At 46.4% G+C, this 26,999-nt stretch overlaps 1 protein-coding gene across 7 annotated transcripts in view; it reads left to right on the top strand.

Annotated features, from left to right (window-relative positions):
- The window catches only part of LOC135370018 (homeobox protein cut-like), a 340,306-nt gene that overhangs the window by 302,439 nt on the left and 10,868 nt on the right, over positions 1-26,999 (top strand). For 6 of the 7 annotated variants that reach the window (XM_064603685.1, XM_064603683.1, XM_064603687.1 and 3 more), the window contains 7 exons: positions 2,767-2,818; positions 23,126-23,263; positions 23,331-23,405; positions 24,048-24,154; positions 25,252-25,358; positions 25,424-25,662; positions 26,208-26,490. In XM_064603685.1, the coding sequence (XP_064459755.1) occupies positions 2,767-2,818; positions 23,126-23,263; positions 23,331-23,405; positions 24,048-24,154; positions 25,252-25,358; positions 25,424-25,662; positions 26,208-26,490 (1,001 nt within the window). The remainder of the gene's footprint in view (positions 1-2,766; positions 2,819-23,125; positions 23,264-23,330; positions 23,406-24,047; positions 24,155-25,251; positions 25,359-25,423; positions 25,663-26,207; positions 26,491-26,999) is intronic. The other variant, XM_064603684.1, reaches the window with a different exon arrangement.

The following is a 26,999-nucleotide window of genomic DNA, read 5'->3' as shown; positions in this document are numbered from 1 at the left end:
TCCTAGCTACGCTGGCCCACACAATATAGTCAGGTGACAAAGGCACTTGTTCAGTTCCTGCGGATCTGTGGCCTTCTGTGTGAACTGTGATCAATTTCGTGTTTGTTTTCCATTTTGTTTGTTCGTTTTCCTTTTTGTTTGTTTGTCTACTTTATTTTATTTATTTATTTTTTTCTTTGCCGGGAATAGGAAGCCGCCGTAGCGCAGGCTAACCTTCCCTCATTTTTTTTAAATATAATAAACATATCCCCCCCCCGTGTCCTGCCACTTTCAGTTTCTCTTTCAGTTTTTTTACGCTCGTTTCAGCATCGCGTAGACCCCCTTTCGCCCCTCTTTCTTTCCCCTTTTCCGCTTACAGCAACAGTGATCCCGTGCAGACATTGCAGCTCCAAGTAATGATTTTTTACCAATCAATCAATTAATCAATTTTGACGGCGCGTTCGCGAGACGGCTCCGCCAGTATACATAAGCGATGGGCCGCCTCTGTGCAGATTGTCCAAAGACAATGAGAGTGTATAGAGAACTCCTCACTATATAAGTCGAAATTGGTTAAGTTCAGTTGACTGGCGCAGTGCCCTAAAAAGCGTTCACTTTTCACCATTCCTGGATAACGCCAAATTACCGTGATCAAATCATCATGACTGGGACAAAATATCATTGATAGTGTCAGTATGTCGCTGACCTTGAATTGGATGAGTGTGGATTTAGCGTCAAACCTCGTTGCCGAAGTTAGTTGTTAGTTGATACCAATACAGAGGTGTTCAGCGTCTATAGATGGATCGATGTTGGGTGAATATTGTGTTGGCCGAAGGGGATCGGATAGTGAATAGAAGAACATGGATTGAGCGAATAGTGTGGATCCGGATAGCGGATATTGGGATGGAAATCGAGACCCGCTTTGCTGGCTGCACACCACAGCAGCTAGCTGTTTATTCTTTGAAACAAACAAATGATGTTGATGGCAGCCGGTGGGGATGAGGGGCTTTCCGGTACGCTTTCTAGACGTACCCTCCTCCCTTCTGATATCCTCTCTCCATCTGTACACGATCACAGCAACGGTTGCTTCGCGATGCTGAATTAAAAAATAGTTTCCCCGTGTTTCTCGGCTGTTCCCACCGAAGTCGGCCCCAGACTCGCTGCCTTTCTCTCTGACACGCACTGTGAGGAACCAATAGCGTGGCGGCCTCTATTAGGTGGCGCTTCAACGGTAGAGAATGTGCATGCTGTTTGGTGGACATGGACTCTCCAGAGACTCCGGGCTGGTACGTCGCTTTCCGAAACCGTTATGTCTCCTTAGGTGCAAATCACTTCTAGGAGTCTCGCGGACTGATTGAAACATTGAAATGAGGCAGTCGTCGGAACACTTGGCCGGCAATCAATTCCCGCTTCTGTCTAAATCCTTCACTGTTCGCTTTCAGTTTTCTAGCCTCAGATGGATTAATTAGCATCGTGTTCCGATTGCTTCAACTTGTATAGCTGAGCCTCGGAGGCGGTCTTCCGTGCGACGCGCTGTTTCTTCGCCGTCCGATCATTTGTAGCGAGAAAAAAGTTCTCACACCGATAGATCTTGTTACTAGCAGTCCCGCACGGAACTTGCTCGTACACTTCGGAGTGACAGTTTTATTAGGAGGTGCACTCCGTCGCGAATTGCTGGGATTCCGATCTTTTTGGATCTGGACCTTTAGCTCCAAAAACGAGCTGCGAACCCGTTGTGCTGCCTCACTTTTTCGACATATCTTCCAAACAAACACAGATCCCCTTGAAGTCGGCCCAGGCCCTCTCTCAATCTGTCCGTGCACCGCTTATGACAGATCAGTTGGTTCCGCCTTCTGAGGCGGTGGAGGAACCCGGACGAGGATATATATACGAGCGGCGTAAAGAGACGGACCGACGCTCATGGCGACGGTTGCATCGCGATGCTAACACAATAGATACGTTTTTTAGTCAGTAATCGTTGCGATATTGACGTTACCATCGGAAACAGCACCGTCGAACCAGCTTTCCTCTCCAGCAATAGAGGAGTGAAAGGGGCGATATATACAAATTGCATTTTTATAAACTATCGTGGATGCAGCAGCGGCAGCAGCAGCAGCTGTGCGAGCACAATTATTTCCGCGCAATTGTTCTCGGCGTGACAAAGTGGTGCCCCGTAGATGCAAGCTTTCCGTTCGACACGCAGTCGTTCCTTCAACACTTGCGTCCCATTAATGATCATTGATAGACCTGCGGGTGAGCGCTATGCTTCTTTCCACACTTTTAGCGTCCATTGGAAGATATTCGCGGTTACGAAAAGGAAAACGAAACCCAGCTTGGATTTGACAGCTTCCTTCGTGCTTTCCGTAAACTGTTTCCGATCTACCAAAAGCCGCCATGTACGGAATGTTGTCAAGTAAGCTAAGCATCGCTTCGTCCGTGTCCTACGCAAATCCGATTTAGTATCGCCTATACATATACTCAGACACCGAGCACGTGGTCCGTCGTTTATGATCATAGTCCTCTCGCGACGTTAAATCCACGAACCTCCTTCCTGTCTATTGAGTCGGTTAAGGGAAAGCGAGCGATATATATTAGACGAAAAAGATGGCCAATCATAAAACAACGGTGAGGCAGACGTTTCCGTTCCAAACATCCCCCTCCCCGCCGTTCTTTCTCCGGTTCATCTTTCACTTTTCGATACCTTTCTCGATTGCATTATCTAATCCTAAGGTTATGCATTACCTTAGGATTTAGCGTGATAATTATCTAATCCGGTGGTCTCTCTTGCAGCAGGTCAGACGAACTGGAGATGCTCATGACCGATCTGGACCGTACGAATCACGTGAGTTTTTCTCTCTCTCTCTTTATTATTTATTCTTGGATCACACGCTGCCGGCATTGTGCATTTTACAATGACCGCTAAAAGCGCGACGGGTTCTATGCATGTTATGTACAGCTTGTGTAGATCAATTTACGTGGAAGGTGCGGCAATTCTATATGATTTTTGCCGAAAACTTGGACCGCGGGAGTGACGCAACTCTTCCCAAAAGCACGACCGTCAAAGTTGAACGAAGCCAAGATATGTGCCGTCGAAACGCAACTGTTGCGCGGTCATATATATATACAAGCTATGCATTCCATATACTTCTACCGACGTTGTACATAACGCGCTCAGAATACACAATGGATAACTAACATCCGCCGATTCAATGTAAGCCTTATATCATGCTCGTACATGTGCTTAGAAGGTGAATGGAAAGTTATACGAAGGTATCGTAATTTGCGCCCTATTCAGAACGCGCGTTCTTTTGTCCAAGTATTTGTATTTATTGTGCGTACCATTGTTTTTCGAATTGTCCAGCACATTTTTATATGAGGATGTCGAGGGATTGGATTGGATGGGAAAAAGAAAGAAAAATCAATACTGTATCGAAATATGAAATGTCGAGGGATGCCTGCACGATTCTAGTCATTTCTCGATTATTCTCCCATTTTCTCCAGCCGATTCGAAACAAGGCCTCGCAATTCTCTTTCATTCGGCATATCCATAGCAATTACTCGCACAACCGCGCGATATCTGTTGCACACCCTAGAGAAGGTAATAGGTGCGAAAAATGGTTGTGAAACGAGATACACATCGAGGTCGTAATTCGAATTGGTCACATTTAAATACGCGCCGCGTGACAAAGAATTGTCCGCTGTTTCCGTGTAAAGTGGGGAAGTAAACGCTGTGGTCCAGTTGCTCCTTTAAAGGAGTGCTCTCCTCCCTTTGATTATTCATTATATAACCTTCTTCGCGAGAGTAACTCCCATTTACCGAATAAAGTAAGAGTTAGACGGGCAAAAATTGAAGAACACCACATCTGTGACACTATACTGTGTGGAGATGGAATACTCTGAAAGCAGAAAATTTGGGAACACAACCGCGCACACCAATCATGAAATTATAGCCTCCCGGTGACACATTCGCTTCCCCTTCACATCGAACCCTTTTTCTAAGCCCAGAGAAAAGTGATCGAACGCGGGAGCGATATATGCATACATTAGATCCCCCGGCGGGGGATGACTAAGACCGGAGCGAACGGGTTATCGAGGGGGGCATCCTTTGTTTGAACCTTTGCTTGGGCGCAGGGATTGATCGCTTCGGAGGATGTGTACCGTGTTTTATCGGTCATAACACGCACTTGGGACGTAGTTCTTACCGCATAGGGTTCCTTTCAAGGGGCAGTTCGTCGATTGACGTTCGAATCCTGTTCGACTGCGAATCGCACGTGGATGCCGTATGCGAAAATTTTCATCCCACAAAGCCTCGTCATTTTCTCGTCAAACGAGAAAAAACGAACGGGACCTCGTAGAAAAAAAAACGGCAAAGAAACAGGATAGCTCAGGTGTTCACGAATTTCCATCTTTGTTGAAACCCTGAGATTGGGTAGAAAATTAGACGACAACGACAAAACGTGAAACTTCTCGTCCCTCGTGATTACGAATCCGTAATTTTGTACAGCATTGAAGCAGACGCATCTTCGTTGGTGTAGCGCAGGCTGTTTTCACATTTGCTTTTAAGCGAGTTTTCTTTTGTTTTCGCGGATGTCTCGGAGAACCGGACACTGCTGACAGTGAGCATCCATAATTGACTGCACGCTTTATTCAAATATTTTCGGCGGCCACTCCAAACATATGGCGTGACCGTGTTCTTTAGTTCTGTTTATGCGTTGATGTTTTTTGATGCGGCCACAGATAGCGAGTATTACATAAAAGGTATCCGAACAACATAATTAGTTCCAAACAAAACTGGAGAGGGAACTGTCGAAGTGAACATATATTAACGAGTGACCCACTGTATATATTGTATGTGATCGCGTTAATACGCCATCATCTAAGTGTGTGCGTACTTGTTTTCTGTCGGAATCACCACCACCACCACCACCACCACTAATCATCATCATCACCATCCTCCTCCTCACCTTCATTGGCATCATCATTACGGGAGTTTTCCACCAAAGTAACTGGTGCAAGTGATGTGGAGTTGCGGGACTCACACTAGTGAAGCCAACATCTCCATTTTATTTTTTGTTAAAACCGAACCAAACCAATATGCCATCGTAAACAAATATACGTTATATATATAGTATACAAATGTACGTTCGTTGCGTTCGTCCCTTTGAACGAAAAGCGACTGAATGTAGGACGTGTAGCTGAGATATTGATGGTAGTTACATATCTGTGCCATGCACATGTGCGTGTTTCGAGCGGATTCAGTACGATGGATGATAGGACGAGGGCAACAGGTGTGGTATAGTACAACAGGGTATAGCACCACGCAAGTTTCGTCCCTCTTGTACTGTACCAATAGTATGAATAGTAGAACTAATATAATGATGTAGGATATCACAAGACCTGTAGAGCACGTCGATGGTGTCCTGTGCAGTTTATGTGACGGTGCGGACCGTCGGATTCGTATTGAGAAAAATACGGGTGTTTCAATACAGAATACACGAAAGCGAGATTTTAATGATAATCCGAAACCTTTTTCGATAACATGATCCAGCGACGTACCATATACAGTTAAAGGGTCTCTGCACCCCATTTATATTATAGTTGGACCCCATTTTCGAAACACATATCTCGAAATTGTTGTGGGAATCGATATTGGTCCAATACGTTCATATGGTTATCGAACACTGAAAGTGACTATGAGGGCTCTGGATGAGCACGTGAACCAAAATAAAGGGCCGAATTGAATTGAATGCTGGAAGGCGTCCACTTACTGTATGGCACAAAGTGCCTTTGTGGGCCTTCGCTGGCGCATTCACAAAAAGTATTATTGCTTTACACATACGGGAGCATTCCCTGCGTCCCATGCACGAGATGATATGGCATTCAAAAAACCCAAAGGGGTTGGTTTTATTTGTTGTATATTGGTTCGTTAAGGGCAAAATCGATGGAATCCTTTGATGCCTGGCACCCTTCGAACGGCTGGGGATCGGAACTCCAAATGCAAATAGTCACTCTCTGTGGGGGAACGACCGCGATAACGTTCGTGAGGGAGTCGTAATTGCGGCCTTTGTCACGTGCTCGGCATAGTGAATGTGTGTGTTCAAGCCAGATGTACCCAGTGAAGAAGCACCGGGATGGGAAAGGAAGAACACACGCGTGTTCATCTTGGAAGTGCATGAGTATTCCGACTGCCAAGTTTGTGGCAGGGTACGGAGGATACGAGGTGCTGAGATCTCAGCTTGTAGACCCTCGCTTGTAAACCCAGCACAAGTTATACACGTGACAGGGAACGCTGAATATTTTAAATTTGCTAGTACAAGTGCGGTAGTACAGTTGCCAATTTTTAATTTGTGAGAATTTTTTGATAATTTAATTTGAGAATTTAAGCGCAATTGCGGTAGAACGGCTTGGGGCGACGTCTGGTGGGAAACAATCCCGAATTTGTCTGTTGAATAGTGGCAGTTGAAGCAAAGGTGGGATTCCAACCTCTGATTGCCGGTCAGTGATGCTACGTGATCTATATGTTCGGGACAGGCTAGCTACTCATGATGAGTACGTACCGGACATCTTTTGTTTTAGACACAGTGTTATGAGCATCAATGTAGTTTTGCCGCCGTACTTGACGAGCAATGCGCAGTTGGTGGCAACTTCGACACAGTGTTGCCCGTAATATTTAACTTTGCCCGTTTAATTTTCTATAAAAAAAACTACGAGCTCGGTTGTGACGTTAGAAGTATACTTCGGGCTATCGAATAGATAAATTTTGTGATATTTAAGCTCTATACCGTTTTACAGTAGCTTCAAAGCACACCTGTAGCTTGTGGTGCACAGCCAGGTACAAAAGGGGTGCATAACCCGTGGGCAGAAAGTACAGCTGCAATTCCAGCTATTAACGATGTCGGTGTCACGCAGCCGGGCAGGTTTTCAACGGAACGATGCTACACGTCACAAAGGTGGGCCCTCGAGATAAAGGCGATTGAGAACTTACTCGGGGTACGCGATGAAACGCAATGACCATGTTCCATCTCGAATCGGCGAGTTCAACTAATATCGTATAATTTAATAAGTGTATTTTATACGGTGACTTTTTGCGGGATACAACTTTCCTATCACTTAGGTTTCAATCCCGGAATCCGAGATTCCCAAGCGACGAAAACCAAACAATTGCAGAGTGATTCGTCGCTGCTACATCGCATAGATGCGGAGCTGAAGTTCCGTCTACGCTACCGCGCTCTGTTCAGACGTTTTTACACCGGTGTCGGTTGAATGTGCCTGTCATTTTCTTCGCAAAGTTGGAAGAGCCGACTCATCGAATTGTTCGGTTTGTGCAACGATGGAGGATAGTGAGCATATTATAATGCACTGCACTAGGTATGCGTCTCAAAGAGCTACACTGAAACCTATACTTGGTCAACTAGACAGCAGTGACTTCAATATAGTGAGGGTGTTGGAACTTTGGGTACCGCACACGAGGGATGCTGCCTTGGCGGCACTTGTGACATTTGTTCGGAGCTGTGGGATGGATACAACCTTTTTTGGATTCTCTGTGCATGATCTTGGGATAGTTGTGAAGAGTGGATAATTGCGAATAGTGGACTGCTGAATAGCGAACTTGCGAGTAGAGCACATGAGAAGTATTTTTTTTTTTTTTTTTGGTGGGGTGGGGGGGGGTGGGGGAGAATTTATGTTAGGAGTAGCAGAACAAGTCGAGATACGAGTTCAGTTTCTCCTCTTTTTTTTCTTACAAACAAAGAAAACACCGTGGAACTAATTATTTATAATTTAAAATTTATGACCAGGGGTTTCCCTGCTGTGATGTCACTTACCCACTTACGGCAATTACCCTCACATGTGTGGCGCCATCCTCATGAAGTCTGCCCAAGTGCGGAGCTCATGCTTACGTCATCGTGAAACCGGACGTGAACAAGCTCTTTCTTCCCCATTTATCTCAGACTACAGCACGCCCGTTCTGCGTGAGATTTCGCACATAGAGTGTACGCGTTACTCGCAGTCGAATACAACTCCCATCCGAAGATCAGTCGATGCTGTGGCCCGGCTGTCCATTTATTCCGGAGACACAAAAAGGCTTCTAACACCACCGACTGAAACCAGCGAAGAAAACAGGCCAGGCTTGGACAACGCGTACGAGCTCATTACAACGTCTAATCATAAAAACAACGCAATGTAGCGTACACTCGATCAACAACCGGGGCGCCCCGCCGCGACAAATTACGTGGCGGAAGTCAACTCCATCGTTTATTACCAGCAGCGCGCGTGGGAGGCACATCGTATAAGGACTCGATAGATCGGGTTGCTCACTTTTAGACCAAGAAAAATCACCACCCACAGCGAGCTACTATTTTGCGTTGGAATGTTAGCCAGTCCTTTGAGAAGGAGGGGTATTGATGTCGTTCTCGTTTTAATTTACCTTCTTTGTTTTCTTTTTAGCTTCGTTGCGGTTTAGTGACCCCGGAGTTTCTCAAAGTGAGCTCTGCTTATCTAAGGGCACAAAGAGGTCCTTCTAGAAAATTTCATCCCGGGCTGGGGCCGCATGAAGAACGGAAAGAGCACTTTTCGAAAAATTGCTTCTTCTACACACTACTTTAATTTGCAAACTTCATTTCTGAAAGCAGAAACCAACTAGAAGCAGAAAGTTTCAGACCCAGGTGAAAAAAAGAAAAGAAAAACAAAGCTGAATCCAATGAGATCGCTGCCATCTGTCTGCTTGTTTTGCTCATTATTAATAAAGTGGCCCAACGTAGCGATGACACCCAGAGCAGTCTATGGGCCTGTTTCACGACGTTTGGGGGCACTCCGAACCGTATTCTGTAGCGCTGTTTATGGTCGTGTAGCCGGAGGCTTTTCCGTACACAGGCATGTATCACCTACACTGCGGCTCTGAAAAATCGTGTCGCAAGGATTTCCACAAAAGAGATTATGTTCGCGGTACACATACTCAGAAACACAACGTGTGCATGCGCAGAAAGTGTTATATCCTCATCTTCACTTGCGCCGTAACTAGGGCAGTTCATTTAGAGCTCACAGAATCCATGACTGCCGAAGACTTTTTGAAGGCCTTCAAGCGATTTGTATCGAGGCGAGGTGTACCTGGTAAGGCAGGGAACACGACGGACACGACCGTCTAGTAACGGCGCTCTACACTAGTGACTAGAGGAAGACAGTTGGCGTGCACCGGAATCGCGCTGAACAGGTTGCGCCACCTATGTGCCAAGGTATCCGAGATTATGCGAGCCTTCCTTCAGAAGCCAAGCAAGCATAGGCTCCCACCCTGACTCAAAAGGGATAGGACGTGTCTACTACTACACGGCCGGAGACGAAACAGACGCTGTGTCATTAGCTTTATTTCTGCGACCGTTAGGCCATATGCTTCAAATATAAAACCTAAAGGCAATCGAGCTCCATAGGCTCAAATTTGTCCGTTTTGGCTCCGTTAAAACACGGCCGAGAAAAACGTGAGTGTGAAACCGGCCATATAAAACTACAGAAGACGCTGCATTGGTGCGCAAAATTTGGGTCAGCTGGTGACGTTTGCTTGAGATCGGTAATACCTCCGCGTTGCTATCAGATATGCCAAGCAAAATGCTTATCTTTTATACAACCTTCCGGATCGAGTCTGCAATAGCTCAGACCGTAGCGAAGACGAGCCAGTCGGGAACCTTCCGTGTAATGGCGTATCTTACTGGCGATAATGATAGCGGCACTATTTTGCGCAGCCTCGAGTTGCACGTATTGCATCTCCTTCCATGTACGACTGCTCTTCTCAGCTTGTAACGTGTAGGAAGAAGGCGCATTAATGTCTTAACACAGACGGGATTAAGACGCTCCTCTCTCGAACCCCTTGCAGAGAACAAAGTATCTCGCTGCCATTAATGGACGACCACTTATTCTAAGCACGGTTTCGGATGAATAAAAAAAGAAGAAACAGAAGGAAACGAAATGGAGGAGAAAAAAAAAAAGCAGCTGCAGATGTGACAGCTAATGTGACCGACGTGCCTCAAACCTAATTTGCCGGATTTCCTTTCGACGCAGAAATCCCTCTTCATCGAAGTTGAACGTTTGCATTTTGGATCTCTAGCTCCGCGTGGCGAGCGTGCTGGCAGCCACAATCGGATGCATCCTAGATGAAGAGTCATTCTGTTTGTTTTTCTCCTCGGTACGAGAAAAGGTATTACGCTTGTTTTACAGCACTCCTGTTGCCAACTAACACACGGTAATTAAATTATTATAGATTCTTCATTCCATGTAACTTCGTGAAACATGCCGAACAGCGAGTCTTATAGCCGAACGCAACAACCTGCGTAATAATAATTGGATTTTCTCTATTTTTTTTTCCACGAGACAGCTATGATGATAAGCAAGGGCCGTGGATGAAACCCCGTGATTTCCAAGGAGGGCAGTCGACGGACGAAATGTCAGCTAGCTAGTGACGGGAATCGAGCGCGCAGCTCTCGGCCGAAGCGCCGTAGCAGAAGCCGACGAATTTTCGGTGGCCAATGAGAGCTTACGACTGCTGGTAGGTCTGCTGACGTCACGCTATGAGATCGGGCGGGGTCGATGGCTGCTTTTTCCTGGCGTTTTTTTTTTTTTTTTTTATAAATTTGATCTCAGTGACAATCCACCGCACAACAAAGTATTTTCCACGGCGGTTCCCGATTGCTCCCGCTTGATGAACGAAGCAGGGTAAGTGTTCCTGTCAACCCTTTATTTAACCGGATGAGAAGGACGTGCGACATCTCTGCACCAAGTCGTGCAGAGGTTCGATCCCGTAGGCGAGTACCTGATCTACCGAGGCTGGTACAACAAAGGTGTAATCTGGCGATTAGCGCGGCACACAGGTTTGGATTATCGGAGGGATGATCCGAGACAAACACCGGACGTCAACGATTAGCGGAAAGGGATTAGAGCGGGCTCGTCCCAACAGAGTGTAAACAGCATCACTGCAGAAAAATGAGGCCTACAAAACTAATCCCGACTTCCTATTGCTGGGATTTCCAATTTGTTTTCTCAGCCCCGAGAGGGGATCGAGGGAATATTTTCGAGCGACGATAAGATAGTTTGGACAAGAGGTTCGTACGTCAACTTCTCGCGGATCTTTCTGCTCAGTTTCTTCTTTTTCTTGACCTTTACTGCGTTTTTGGTTAAATCCCGTTCTCAGCCAATGTCTGTCCCGCCGTCCTACGACCAGTTTGCCCTTCAACTTTACAAGCGTAGCGCGCTTGTTATAAATGGCGTCGGATGCGGTCAATTGTTTTCTTTCTACCATACCTTGATAACACGCGAATGTAGCGTCCCATCTCGCCCTCAATCATAATTTCCCCAGAACTTTGAGAAACACTCAAAGGAGTCGCCCTCCACACAGGTAGTATGTCTTCCAAGATCGCCATTGGTATTTCGACAAGTTATTTGTCTTCCAAAACCATCTTCTGTTCCGCAGAATTAAAATATAGTATGCCGGTTGAACGTTCCTAGTAGATTATCCTCTGCTGTCAACAGTATTATCCCCGTTCACAAGTGACACTTGTATTCCAAACTGTGTTTTCTTAAATATCCTCTATTTTCTAAACATAAATGACTTGAAAAGTCAATATAGGATAAACCAAGTATGACGTCAGTTTTGACGTCACTATAGAGAGCGTCGTCAACTTATCTACGTCTCGCAGTCAGAAATCACGTACACAAGCTCAACGATTCACACTCCGTCGTTACAAAGGGAATTACCCTGGTACACTCTGAAGACCACTTGACTAGCACATGTAACGACTCCTTAAACCCGAACGAGCGGGTGGCTTTTATGCCTCGCAGCCGCATCGTTAAGTCGGGAACGACGTCGATAGTGTGTGATCATAAAGCAGCTGCTTTAACAGCAACGCAAGAAAGCAATGTTCTCTCTAATAGGGATAATTACAACGTCCAATCAATCTACGTACACTGCCAGGCGTCACTGTAAATCATCACTCAAGGCGCTAAATTCCGAGCTTTCATTTCGTTGATGGCTGCCATATACTTCTCGGACAGCCTTAAACGTGTACTACGCGCAGCCAACACACGCCGTGAATGAGGTGGTGCGGTGCGACGTATAAGAATATACAACCGTCATACCGTTTTATCAGGTCGTTTCTGGAAATGGCCGGTCGTTGCATTGTGTAGGGGGCGCTTGCAGAGTGAACATCGCCAAGTGTCGCTAGGTGGCACTAGAAGATAGACGATTGTCGTTAAATAACGGGTGGGGAGTTGGCGATAAGAAAGTGGGTTATGATAGGCAATCTGTGGATCGTATAAGCGGTAAGAATGTGTAATGGGAAAAAATCAGTAGAGGTTGCTGGAATGCATGGCGCCCTCCCCCGGCGGGAAGTAGCAGCTGTGATTCCATAGAGGGCTTGATCTGTTGCCCGCATGAAGGAAGTGAAATCGGCTCTCCGACTTCCCTTTCGCTTTACAGTTGTCCGTGTAGGGCTGTGGCAACAAAGTTTGCCCAGCGCCATTTCGGGCCCAAGCGGCCATGGATCCAAACAGTAGGGAGTTTCATCAGCGGGTTCTGCGTGCTGTTTCAAGCAGTATGCGTCAAGGAGAGCTACAAAACCTGTAGGAAATCCACTGAAAAAGCGGTGCATCTTGCCAAGTGCGAATAACTCGAGACAATGTATTTGAAAGTGCCACGTCGTCTGCTAAACTATACCGCGCGTTGCATATTTTGGGGCGCTGACGTTGCTGCTCACTCGCGCCACCTGGCCCACAGAAACAGGTCGCACGCAATGCATTCTGGACAGGTCCTGGCCACACGTCATCACACACGTGACCATGATTGGCAGCTCTGCAGCCAAACGACGCCATTTCTGTTTCTTGAGGATATTTAATGTGCCAAAGTATGCACTTGTGTTCGTACAGTTCTGCTTCTCTGCGTCGTTCTGTAGCGACTCTCGACCTCCGCTATTTTTATCCATTATTTTCCCAATAAAGCGCGTAATCTCGCAAATGGGGCGTCGTACTACTGGCCACTCCCAAAGATGTGATAACGGCAGGACTCGCTCCGCAGATGGCCGTATTCTTAAACGATCCTCGACTCAAGCTGCTTCTCAAGACCGCTCTTCTGTTTCAAAAATCGACCGGAGGAAATGCTTGGCGCTATCCTCGAGCACTACACGATAGTTTGAGGATATACATAGCTACAAAAGTGGCGGGTGTAGGCAACTCTATGAGGTGTTGGTGCATAAGGTGTCTCTCTGCTTTTAGCCTCGATCGCCATCGTCTCTAGTCCGAATCCAATGGGCGCGGGCAGCACTTCCCTCACACCCCCAATACCCCCAAAACACCTACCAGAAATGCCAAAACAGCAGATATGAGTGTCGACCAAGAGGAAAATCCTTGGAACATCCGTGGGCACGGGTGTAATAAAGCATTACTCTGCTTTTCCTCACGGACGAGTTCTTCTCTAATTTTTCTTGCTTCGCTAACACCTCGATGTGTTATCGTCTTGTGTGCGCGCTTTCCTCCTCCAGTGTTAAACGATCAACAAAAAATGTGAGGCGCTCAAAACAACAGCACGTGTAGGCTTAGATATTAATTTCTGCGCCCTTTCAACAACAGTATGGCATTTTCTGCCTCGATTATTAATTTTCGCCTTCCCAACAACGCCTGCCGAGTAGAAAGAGGAGGAAAAGGAAAAAGTGGGAGCTGGGACATCGTACGGATGCTGTAGGGATACAAAAAAAAAAGAAAAAAAAAGAAGAGAAACGCGTTCTTGCCGTATATTAGATAGAGAGAAAAGTTGGAACTTTTGGCCTTAAAAATTAATCGGTGTCCCGGTGTTTTCCCCCTGTTACCTCGAGAACAGAGAAAACAGAATGAAAGAGGTGTTCTCTTTCGCCTTCGTGATTATTCCACGCTCTCCTATAGGTGGTTGTTGTCCCATTCTTTAGTGTATATATATATATATATTCGGAATCTGGGGGGTAAACAACGAACCGTTCTCTTTAGACTTTGCTTCATTGGCTATGTTGGTTTGAACCAAGTTTTAATTTGTAGTTGGTAAAGAGAAGCACTCTTTAGGGATGTAGTTGGATATAAAAAAAAAGTATACTTAAGCAGCCATTTTTACGTAACAGGTGCATGCAGGGCGTGAGGATTATATGCAAATGAACTCGTGTTGAAGATGGCATCGTTATGGACCTCGCGTATCAACAGTCACCTTACAGTGTTTATTTTATTTATTTATTATTATTTTTTTTTTGTGCCCGTGAGCAACCATACTAATAATGGTGCGCCATATTAATGCGTGGTAGCACGGAATGTTCAACTACAAACTAAAATGGGCGATGAAAATTCGTGCATGAAACGTCTGTACATACTTTGAACACTTTATCTCTGTGTGTCGTTTACGCGTTGCAATAACTATTTTTTTCCGTTTTGTTGAAAAACTATCGCGACGATACTACTGTTGAAAAAGCTCGCCCATACTGCTTTCTGTTTCGCCAAAGGGCTGCATTACTGGGCCTCCGAATAACATATAAAAACCGACCTCGTAGTTTAAATAATTTATTGGTAGTTAGAGTCTCCATTTATATATATTCCTTTTTTCGTGGAAAACCCGATTGTTTCCGGAGCTCTAGAACAGTGAGAATACCGTAGCCCCCGGCCATCGACAACACTCGTGCGAATGTTCGCAACAATAATATATTATCGCCTAGCGCCATTGCAAGTTGCTAAATGGAGCCTTTGGATATTCTGTTTTCTTCTTTTTTTTTACACGACCAATTGTAGACTAAAACGTATGACCCTATTTTTGTTCGCCCGTACTCGTAATAAGCATTTGAGTCGAAAAATGTCAGACCATATAGTTGTTTCCCGTGGGGATGTTTATTCCCTTCGTTTTTAGTTAATCTGGCAGAAAACTGTAATTTGTAATTGGCGTCGTCGTGAGACAACTATATGATCATGAACGACGCTGCTGATTATCTTTTCCCACCTGAAGCCAAAACCTCCGCACGCCGCGTTTAACGTACTTCGCGGGCGTGTCTAAGCATCTAGGTCCCTGCTCATATGCCGTACGAATATCTAACGAAATAAGCGAAGGAAATCCAAGTTCGCGCACGATTCTGAAATCTTTCTATAAAACAAGTGTACTCACGCGTTTCATGGATGTTGTCTCAACAATGCTTCTTGAAACGGCGCACCCCTTCTCCGTGAACTTACTCACCCCCCAACTGGAATTGATTCCCGCGCCGCGCATTTTCTTCTTTTTCTTTTTTCTTTTTCTTTTTTTGTAAAATCCGGTATGTGCCGCGTTTCGAATGAAATATCTTCGCTAACTTCAGAGTCGTGTGTTTCCAGAGGAAAACACGAAAAACGTCTCGCAAAAGGTAAAGGGTAGATAAGATAATTTAAATGATGCACCCCCGCAACATTTAATCGCGATCTTTCTGGCACGAGGCTGCGTAAAAGGCTGAAACCCAAGCAGCACAATGTACCGAAAGTCGAGTGCAATAGGGGTGGACGGTATGTGTCTTATCAATGTTCTTTCGTTTCACCTGTTCGTTCAAGATGTTCCACCTACCCGTCCACCCCTATTGCACTCGACTTTCAGTACATTGTGCTGCTTGGGAAAGTGCCATTAAAGCATTCGATACATGTAATAGCGCTATCGCTCGAGGAAACACACATTTATCGAGAGGAGCAATCATACATGCCCCCGAAAGGTGAAAATCACGAGTAACGGAACGAAAAATGCTATCAGATGCCGACTGAAGAAGAAGAGTGAAAAATGCACTTGTTATGGTCCATCCGGGCTGGAATGGCCGCGCGTTAGAACAAAGAATAACGGATATGGATACGTCCTAATGAATAAGTCGAAACACATTTAAGATATAAAGGTGTGAGTAGAGCAAAACATCTGTATGTAGATGTATTGGAATCAAATAGATAAGGAAACGTTTATATATTGGCTAAGGAAACGATGATGAGACCTCAAAATTCCTATGCTAGCAAGATTCCCACGAGAAGATTGCGCAACGAATATATTTATCCCATCGGGTGGCAATGTTAGCAGCTTTAAATTAGAAAAGACTGATTCGTGGAGTCTGACGTTTGCTAGGTTTTGCTACTTGCACTCCACTTATAGTGTTGCAATTGAGAAATGAAAAACGTTTCGTTGCGATACCGATCATAATGGTTTCGTTATGGCTGTAGGAGCTTCATATTATGTAGAGTATGCGCTGTACTTGGAGGGGCTACTTCAGGGCATTCTTCACTACGAGCATTTTACTAGATTCTGAGCGTTACGTATCATTATCTAAAACCAGAATGCGCGTTTTTACTCTTTTCGTGTAAAAGTTATTTGCAATCTTGGGGCGTATTTTGAACGTATACTCCGTCAACGACAGCATATTCTGAATTGCATCGCAACAAACCCCGTTGGAAATGCTCCAACGACTTCGCGCGATCATATTGGGAATAATCTTCCTTTTATTGCTGTGCCAGCTTTTACGATATTCGAAAGGTCTCTCTTAAAAAGCGGAATATACATATGCATTCCTTATCGAGAGAACATAATCGCGACGAGAGTTATTAATAATAAATGTTTTATCGCTCGACTTTATGGACGTTCTTGTCGATTGAGATGCGTTACGAGCATCTGGATCATGCGGGGTTCAAAAGTCATTTTCCGCTCTTTCATCTTGTGACCGGATATGTAGAGACTTATGATGCCCGTTTAGAACGATCGGAACGCATAAAATGGTCCTCCTCGCTGTGTGACATCCTCGAAGCAAATCTTGTGTGTCCTGATATATTTGCTGTGGCCGCTCTTTACCGGAACTTGTCAGGACGCTTAGCAACGCTGGGTTGTACACTCGAAAAACACTCTCTTAAAAGTGAACTTCACCGCAGAGCACGCTCCTAGCCAACCATCATTTCGAATGATATGGTTTTCAACAAATCATTCGATATGAAGGTTGGCTAGGAGCGTTTAAGAGTAGCAGATGGTGGTGACCACATAGCACGCTCTTTGCCAACCACTATCCCGGAATAACATCGTTCTGTCCTCTGATTGGTTAAAAACGGGAGGCGTACGCCTTTTTTTGGACATTAATGCAGTTACGATAATTGTCACAAAAAAGGCGTACGCCCCGCGCTATCCACAAATCAGGAGAGTGCAATGATTCGCCTTCACCGTGCTATGTGGTGAAGTTGTGTTTTTAGAGGTGCTGCAGGTGCTTTGCGCAGGTGCTTTGTAGCTAAGCAAGTTGAAAAAAAAAGCATTTAAGGAGAAAAAGAGCCTACTGTGTCAAGAAGAAGAGAAACTGTGATCGCGCCACACCGGAGGCCAACCATTGCGCAGAATGATAAATTCCTGATTTGTGGAAAGCACGCGGCGTATGACAACTCCGGAAATGTCAAAATATTTATATAAAAAGAAAAAGCGTACGCTTCCCGTTTTTAACCAATCAGGGGGCAGAACGATGTCATTCAGGATGGTAGTTGGCTAAGAGCGTTGTGTGTGGTCAAGTTGTGCTTTAAGGGTGCATGATTCCCCATGAGAGACGTCGTTGTTGTCCCCCATAAGCACATGGCCGCGACTGCCTCACCGGCGGCATTGCCGTGATTTGATGAGTTCCGGTACTCGCGGTTCCGATTTTCTCCTCGTCCAACTTGGAGTCCAGGTTGACGTGGATGCAAATAACAGTGCCTTACATTAATCCGGCACAGCGTGGGGCCAAGTGTCACAACCTCTTTAATACCGACAAACAAACCCCCTGGATAAATAATGCCGTTTCACTCCAGCAAGCTCACTTTTTGGGCACGCTAGCATCGTGAATAAACGAGACAAGTGACTTCAGCTAACGGTCATTCCCTTCTAACAATTAAAACCCCTTCACAAGAGCGCATTATGCGCATCATAAACCTTTATCTTCTTCAGACCATATACGCCTCATTCTCATTATTTTAACGCATATAGCTCAACTTAGCGGGGAAAGGCGCATTAGTGCTGGCAACAACAACAACAGCAATCATCAACAACAATTCCCAGCGGAGTGCTGCTGCCAGCACATTTTCTCTTTGTACATTTCCAAATGCGTATGGCTCTAATGCCTCAACGTGTGTGTGTGTGTGTTTCTTTTTTCTTCTACTCCAGCAGCCAATCTTACTCCTCTTTGAAACAGAGCGTCCCCCATCGTCATCGACGCCGTCCTTTTGTTACGTCACGCGCGTCTGCGTTCGAGATTAAAAAGCCAAGATGGCGTTGTTTTTCGGGAAGTTTCGTTTTTGTTTGGAGAAATTGAGCGAATGTGCGCTTCACCGAGCGTCTAATAGCGCCTTTTTGTCTGTGTGCGTCGGTCACTTCAGACAGCACGAAACGATATATCATTGGCGTTCTCTCTGTTAATGTTTGTTTACTGTTTGGGTGGGAATGAGTCTTTGCTGTGATTGCAACGGCGTCTCTCCGCAGACAAAAGCGCCTTGGACCAACAAAAGATTCTTACATTTTAATAATCAGACAAATGTGCTCATTTGAACACCGCGTTTGAACGTAATTTGGTGTGCCTGTGAAACATTGTTAGCCACATACTCGATCATGTATTCGAAACCGTTTCCAGTCGACTAAATGAAGATGACGTTGTAACGCGTAGTGCTTATTTGTGCCCCCTGTTGACTAGCCTCGGCGAATCACTTGGTAGCGTGTCCGCATGCTGATCCCAAGGTTGCGGGTTCGAGTCCGGCCTACGACACGAGCAAGTCTGTGGCAGCGTACGGCGCGCACTCTGTCGCGAGGAACCAAGTCGCTCATGGTTACAGTTGTCTGGCGACGAACCATATAATCGACATGCCATTGTTCTCACTATACTACAAGATACTATCGATAAGATCGTTAGCACTGTGCTTAGTGCCTCCTCAAGCACGAAACAAGGTTGCTAACATCGAATTATCGGGAAAAGAAAGCAAAAATGCAAAAATACTGTTCGCGCTTTATTAAGACACTTTACGCACGCAGTACGCTTTATTAGCAGTGACATGCCCGGCCCGCGCACGTACAGATAAATGTCTATTCATTTCTACGAGAAACTTATTCCAGCTGACGCCTTCTATACAGGAGCAAAGAACGCAACTCTTTTATTTTTTATTTTTTTTCAACAAAATGACACCCAGCGCAACTGTAGTTGGCAATGGCAAAAGAAGAGGTAATTTGTAAAGGCCCAGCCAAAGCGGCTTAGACGTCGTCGCGACCAATTATAGGTATAGGTAGCAGCTTTCCTCAGAAACATTTCTTGCTCGATTGAGGGCCACGGTTGGGCAAGCCTTACAGAAAGTGACGTTTGTCCGTATTCATTATTATCTCCGGTGTCTGAACGGACATTTCCCGCTGATTAAGTCGGGCTTAAAAAGCCATCGACTGATTAGTGCCATTATGAGCTACGCGCCGTATGCTAAATTTATGTTCAGTAGAGCTCTCTAGCTTGTAGAGATTGAACGAAAAAAAAAAAAAGAGAGAGGACCTACTAGTGTTGGTTGGTTGACAGACGACCGATCCTCCATTGTCATGCTAAGCTCTGAAGAATGTTGGCTTCCAATCCGATTTCCGGCGGATTTTCTACACGCATCTTGGCATAGTTTCCTCCTCCTAGTGCTCCACCAAGGAACATTACAGCGAACCCTGGTTACTATGACCATGGTCGTTCCCGAAAATTTTGGTCATAATGCGGCATTGTCATATTAACGGGGGGATTTGCGGAGGTTTCACTGCATTGTTTCCCAGGAGTATGGTCGCAAAGCATGTCAGATTATCGGGGGTCATATTAACGAGAGTTCACTGTATAGGGTTCTTGTACCGAGCTAGAGGCGTCTGAAGAAGCCCTTTCAGATTTTCTAAAGCGCAATGAAGAAGTTTTGTGGCTCAAGAAGGCGGCGGCGCCGAACGGGTTAAAGCACCCGCTCGTTGTAGGTCGTACTGAAGATTGAAAGGTGCTGGGTTCGAATCCTACCACCGGCTGTCGGACTTTTTTCCCCTGGGTTTTCCGGCAGACGTTCCAGACGAATGTCAGTACAGTCCCCCACGAAGTCGTCCCAGGACGCATACTAACCATCCTGTCCCCCACGTCTTCCTGCTGTCCTCTCTCTATCTGTCTGTACGCCGCTCATAGTCACAGTTGCTTCGCGGCGCAAAGACGATCAAGAACAGTAAGGAAACTTTGTGCTCTCAAAAGTGATTTTACTGACATCATTTGGCAGTGAAGGAAAAGAAGGACACCGCTATCTTAAAACGACCAACGAGACCCCCGTAAGCATTCTAATTGAAATCACTTTTTTTTTTTTTTTTCTTATCAACTGACTGTAATGAGTCCGTCACCCATCGCTGCGCATTTCCTTTCCAAAACCCCGTCCAAACTTTCTTAATACTCAACAACCTGACTGAACTTTTGTATCTCCCGTCGTTTCGAGCCACTGACTCCTTGTTTATTATTCTCCGCGCCTTAATTGCGAGCCGCATTTGAAACGCACCAAAAATGGGAGAGAGAGAAGAAGAAAAAAAAGCGGTTGTTTACGAAGCGTGCATCGTTTTTAGTGTTCCCCATCAGAAAATAGTCGATGCGTTGAGAGCGAACCGGGTTCTGGCTCGGAAGATAATAAGGCTCTCCTGGGCGTTGACAGCAGTTGTTGAGCCGCCCAGGTGAAGTCGGTTGTCATACAAAATGAAGAAACAGCTAGTATATGCTCATGAAAAAAGAAGTTGACGCGTCATCCCTAGGAGTTGCCGCTGTTGTCGGCTCGCTGTCGTTGCAGCTTTTAGGGGTGCGCTTTTCGACTAAAGAGGCCTTCGCTATGTGTCATATGCTCTTTGCTATGGTACTTCCGAAGACACGCTAAAGACTGGGTGCTCAGTTCGAATCCTGCCGTCGACTGTTTGTGGCCCCTATGTGTTTCACGGCAAGCTTTCCACGCAGATCTCGACCCATTATTTCCAGCTGTCCTACGTATGTACGTTCCTCACAGCCACAGTCGCTTCGCGGTGCTAACACGGAGTAGACAGAAAGAGGCTTCTTTGTGGAGCCTGAAATTCTGCGTGAAATTCTAACCTCGAAGTGCGTCCAGAATCGCTAGGTGCAGGAAACGGGTGCCTGTAAAGGCTGTTTCCCTGCAGGCGAACTCATCTTGCAGCAAAGAAATCTTTACGACGAAACTGATCCTGTTCATTGAAAGAGCTGCAACGCAGATGATGCTAGCCTTCGTTTAACAGCCGTCTGCATCGAACACAGTCCGTCGGTGACATACGTGTAATGCCGTTTATTTAGGTTCCATCAAAGAGAGAAAAGAAAAGAAATACTTTTCTTTTCCGCCGCGTCTTCTGTGTCGCGAGCAAATGACACTCTAGTGATGGCAGACGACAAAACGCGCGCGCATCCGACGTTTGCCAAATTTCGCACAACTGGACATTTGCCCAGCCGGGGTTGGCGGTCATTAATCTAAGAAGGGAGCTGCTCTGAAAGAGGGAAAGGATGACAAAAAAAAAAGAAGTGGGGCGTTATCCTGAAAACCTAATCGTTGAAATGGGTTCGAGCTTTAATTTCAGCATTGTTTACGAGCGACCGCCGGTGGACCGTCTCATGCATTGCAGATCACCATCGTCTGTTATCGCGAATGGTTCGTCGTCGCATATACAGATGGAGGGGGGATATTTGCAGTTCTTGCACGTCGTTTTTTTATTTTTATTTTTATTTATTCCGGCTAATTTCACTCTCCGATTTCGGCGCGTAGGGTGGCAACCATGAATATTCATCGTCGAAAAAGGACCCGCTGATATATGCATGGATATAAATTGGATATATAGGAACGGACGCGTTCTGTAGGGAAAAGGATCCCAAAGTGGGTGCTTTTTTTATGTTCGATTTTTGTTCATTTGATTGATTGAATTTTCCCGCACGAGCCTCGCTGCATTGTCTGTCAGTTGTTGTTGCGTTACGACGTTGCGTTACATTAACTGCGAGGGGATAATGTGTAATGTTCTGTCAGAGAAGACAACAGCTGAGAGGCACTGTGAAACGCATTTCATCTGCTCATTCAGACTTGATGTATCACCTGCTTGGACTTGGTCGTGTTCATGCCACGGTACCCAGGCTGCGCAACGTTCAACGTAGATAAATCGGGCTTCGTCTTTACGTTGCGACACACGGGACAGACACGGAGGACAACGTGGCATTGTCCAGCAGATCGGAAAGGCAGATTTCTCCCTGCTCTCTTTTATTTACACCGGCGTCAGAAAGAAACGGCAATGACATCTCAGGAAAATAGCACTATTCTTCAGTAAGTCTCGTTTTGGGTATTCGTCCGCTGCCATTGCTACTATTAACGTAGAAGATATGAACCGCATAAATATTTCATCAAGACGCCAGCAAGCGACTGTGGCGCTCCCCTGCGAGTGACGCCATGCGAATAGACACAGATACACATGCGTCTGTCGCTATCGCTAAGCATTTAGACTATGAAGCACACGAACCAGAATGAGGTGAAACTTTCTTTCCCCTATGGGGAAATTAGGAAAAGACGAGCCTTCAGGACGCGCCGTTGGAGAAATAGGGGAAATTTCCAAGGGACAGCGCATATATTTTTCATTTCAAATCTACGGTTGCGTTGTTGAAAACTGCTGTCATTGTGGTTAGGTACACCGTCCCGCAATTAGGGACGGACTACGACGTTTTCCAAATTGCACGCCGAGCACGAGCAACTTCCATACGGCGTGGGTTGTAATATTTGTGTACGTTCATCTCTGGGAATTAGTGCCCCTGTCCCTAGTGTGCCCTTTTGGTGGAACGTTCGGGTATGTGCAGGGAAAGCTTGGTCAGAGGGAGGTACGGTTAAGTTTTTCGGATTGGTCCGTCAGACTGTCCATAAATCAGAAAGCTCTAATTGCGATTTAAGTTTCCTACAAGGTGCATTTTTCTCCTGCAAGGCTCATTTTTCGGATCCTTTTCTTTTCTTTTTTGTAAATTGAATTGCGCAGTGATAAACATTTTTTCATGGCCGCTTCTGTAGGCTGGAAAGATAAGCATTGTTTCGAATCGTATCGCTGCTCCTTTAAAATTGGCCGCCTTGAAATTGAAGATGTTGATGTCGTGGTTGGCCTGAACGAGTGTTGTTTCTCCAGAGGGCAGTGACGGCCGAGCACGAGTCCGCCAGGCGGCGACATAGTAGCAGCACTTCCCCTCCACCCAAGGCCGAAATGGACAACCCCAGCGTCCCTAGGACGACACTCCAAATAGAGCTTGCCACCAAAGACAAAGAGGTATGTTCCCTTCTTGACGAATTACATAGTTAGAGGAGATGTTGGTATAGCAACGATATTTCTTTAGATATCGCAGCTAGTCGAAGATATCCGAAGGCTTCAGTCAACAGTAGATTCACTGAAAGAGTCAAGTGCCTCACAGGTATGTGTTTCTATTTTCATACGTAACTACGGCGTTACCGGAGTTTTTCGGAGTTTACCTTTTGCATGATCGGAGGTTGTTCTTCGGAGTTTATTATTTTCTGAGAATTCTGAGTTTTTATCATTTTTTTTAACAATTGGATTAGTTTAAAAATTATGAGAGAATTCTGGTGTCGGGTAGAGTCACGGCACTATATTAAGTGATTCCAATGTCGAGGTAGGCAAGGATGGTGAAGTTGACCCGCAGAGCACCTGGGATTCTTGGCATATTGGTCTTCGAAACAGTGGATATTATGGGTCGCGGCGGCTGGCAGCCCGCGACACAAAAGGAAATTCTTTTTTTCTTTTACTGACTTCTCGGCGGATTTTTTCGGATGAATCCAAAAATACCGGAACCGCCCTCGGGGGATCCGCTCTACTAGGATTGCTGTAGTCAATTTGATCCGATTTTCCTCTTCTCCTTTCATGATTTCTTTCTTCTTAGTTTATTAATTAGTATATTTTTGCTGCTTTTTTTGTCTGTGTGTATTTTCCGAGGCTACAAGTATTTTAGAATAGGCTGTCCTGACACCTGACAAATCCACATTTTTGTTTTTCACCTAGGCTAAACTAAACTAACAAGGATATGCTCACTTCGTTGCAGATTGCTCAACTAGAAAAAATGCTTTCGGAAAAATCGAGAATTATACAAGAGCTGGAAGAGAAGCTAGATCACCAAAGGGACTACGAAGACCTCAAACGGGAACTAAGGTACATGATCAAACAGTTCCAGTCAAAGGCGTCCGGACTAAACAAAGCCGAGCACGTGACTTCCCCCGCCGCGATGCCAGAGCCGGACTTGCCCTACATTCCTACAGAGCTGTGTACACGGCTCTGCGTTCCCACTGCCAGGCGCGTGCTCTCGAAGCGGGGGAACGGCGAGAGACACCGACTTTCGCCGTGCTCTCGAGAGGGTGCTACCGACGAGGGAGAGACAAGCGCACGCGCTACGAGGCAATCGTTTGATTGGTTGGTCATTGCCGTCTGGGGTTGTCAGTCGCGCAAGGAGCGACTGCTTGAACGGCGCAGGAAAGCGGGCCTCCGCTCACCACTGAGCGACCTTTCTGCCGCTAAAGCTAAACCACATGGAGCTACAAGTTCCGCGATTTTCGCGTCGCGCGACGCATTTCTTGCCGCGTAACGAGCCAGCGATGCCGCTGTCTCTGTTACCTCCGCGACGTCGCGAGCGACCGCCTCTGTTTCTGTCGCTGTCGTCCGGCGCGAAACCAGAGCCAAAGCACCAATCAGGACATACCGGCAGTGGCGTCACTAACGCAAAATGTAGAGTGGGAGCAATCTGTCTGCACCCATAGCAGCTATAGCGACGGACAGAATACATAGAGCGCGTGAAACGAAAAATAATCGTATAATAATAATCAATCATATGTCATCATATGTAATTGTTTTGTGCCTGTTTATCAGCATCGTGTTTACAGGCATGCCATCTCGTGTGGGTAGTGTGCGCGCGTTGTTGTCGCGCCTTGTGGTTCGGGACGCGACAAGCGTCGGTGCAACGTCGCCGTGCGGGACGATCACGCTCAAAAATCGCTCCGTGTCGCTTGGCCTTTACGGGTGCCGTTGCGGACGCTCGCCCAGTAGTGGGAACGTAGCTGATGCAGCTAATTAACCGTTTTGACATTTACATGACATAGTAAGTGCCACAATTCCTCTAACGTGTTCGCGATTGTGTCCAAAGGCAAGCTATATGCAGATGATGTATGCAAACTTTGAAGGGGTCCTGACGCCTCGCAACAAAAAGACACGATGCACACAGTGTCGGTTTGTCATGTCTTATGTCTTGTGCTTAGGAATCTGAAGATGATGGAAGACAGTGACAACGCCGACACGAACGAAGACGCCGACGTCCTCTACGACAAAGGTCGTACGCCACCTTCGACCAGACGTCCGTCCGCGGGTGAGACCATCACCCCTGCATGTTAATCTTGGTTTCGTTTCAACATAATCTTCTCCTTCCCACAGATTCCCCTTCCCAGGGAGCTCTCCCTGCGACGCGCTGTCTCCAGAATGTGGAAGCGTTCGGTTCACTGCTCGGGGAAGAGATCGTATCAAACTTCTCGCGCATGATGAAGACTGAGCCCTCCGCGAGTCCTCCCGCCACACCAAAGTCAATGGACGCGGAGTCCACGGAACCGTCAACACCGACTAAAACACCTTCTGATGATGGCTGCGGGGAACCGGTATCTATCGAGCGGCTTCAGGTACCCCTTTCTGTTGTAACGTTGCTGGTTTTGCTCATGGAACTGCTTGCCGTAGTCGGCCACGCTCACGACTATCGCAGGGGGCGACATTTGTCTTAAAGCGTCTGAGGAAAACACCCGGATTTGAACCCCGGGCCAACTCCCAGTGTCGTCAGTAACGTTCTTCGTGCAAGGGGTAACATCTCGCCAGTGCTTATGCTCGGGCTAATCATGGTAGATAGGTTCTAGGCCATGTTCTGTACTGGCGACATTCCGAGGGTAGTGAGGCAACGGAACGAAATGCCAGCAATAAATGTGAACATGCATTGTATGCTGTCCACTTCTTCACATTTACTCGCGTAACTGACTCGCTCTTGGTGCCTAAGTACTGGTACATATCTCGTCGCTGGGCGCTTCCGGGATCGCCCATACGAATGTTTATATAATAGTGGAGTGTACGTCCAACTTTGATATCAGTTTTTCCTGGGCATAATTAACGCACCCCTCCCATGGGCAAATAAGTGTGTTATTTATGGCTCCAACAAGCGGTTCTCCTGTCCACGTAGGAGTGTCTGCGCCAGAACATGGATCGGTACGCCAGCGAGGCGCTCAACACGGGGAACATATCTCGAGTCGTTCGGGAACTGCTCAGCGTTCACAATGTGGGGCAGCGGCTGTTTGCAAAGTTTGTCCTGGGACTGTCGCAAGGCACCGTGAGCGAGCTGTTGTCCAAGCCCAAGCCATGGGACAAGCTCACCGAGAAAGGGAGAGACTCCTACCGGAAGATGCACGCTTGGGCCTCGGACGAGGCTTGTGTTGCAATGCTCAAGGCTCTCGTACCCAAGAAAGGTACCTTAGGCCTCTTTTTCTCGATTGTTTTGTCAAACACGAGTCTGAAAGAGAAATATCACCTTGCTATAACGGGGCCCCTTCGTAACGTCCTCACGCCTAGGCCGAAACGCATGGAGCGTTTTTTTCTGACAATTTCAGGGCGCGCGCGCGCTCGGCGTGCGTGTGACCTCGGAAAAACCAGTTTTCCAACGCGCACGGAGAGCGTACGCCAGAGTCTGTCGAATACGGATGTTCGTGCGCGTCTCGGGTGTGTTCTGCGACAACCAGGCGGAACCTAGCAAAGAGATTAGAGGAAGTATTCTCTCTGCACAATGTGAAAAGCCTGAGTCTGCACGGGCACAACTAGACGGAGAAGACGAACACACGACGCAAACCAGTAAAAGTTTAATTTTCACAAGGGAGCTCACATACATACAAACGTGACCCGTGAGCAAAAGAGGAGGAAAAGGATGAAAAAGGCCAACCAACCTGAGACAGAAATGAACCAGGCCAAGCGAAAATAGGGA

Source organism: Ornithodoros turicata, chromosome 10 (genome assembly GCF_037126465.1).
Source record: "Ornithodoros turicata isolate Travis chromosome 10, ASM3712646v1, whole genome shotgun sequence".
In the NCBI taxonomy this organism is placed as follows: Eukaryota; Metazoa; Arthropoda; class Arachnida; order Ixodida; family Argasidae; genus Ornithodoros; species Ornithodoros turicata.
Note: the sequence above shows the minus strand (reverse complement) of the source record. Positions and strands in the feature narration are given on the sequence as shown.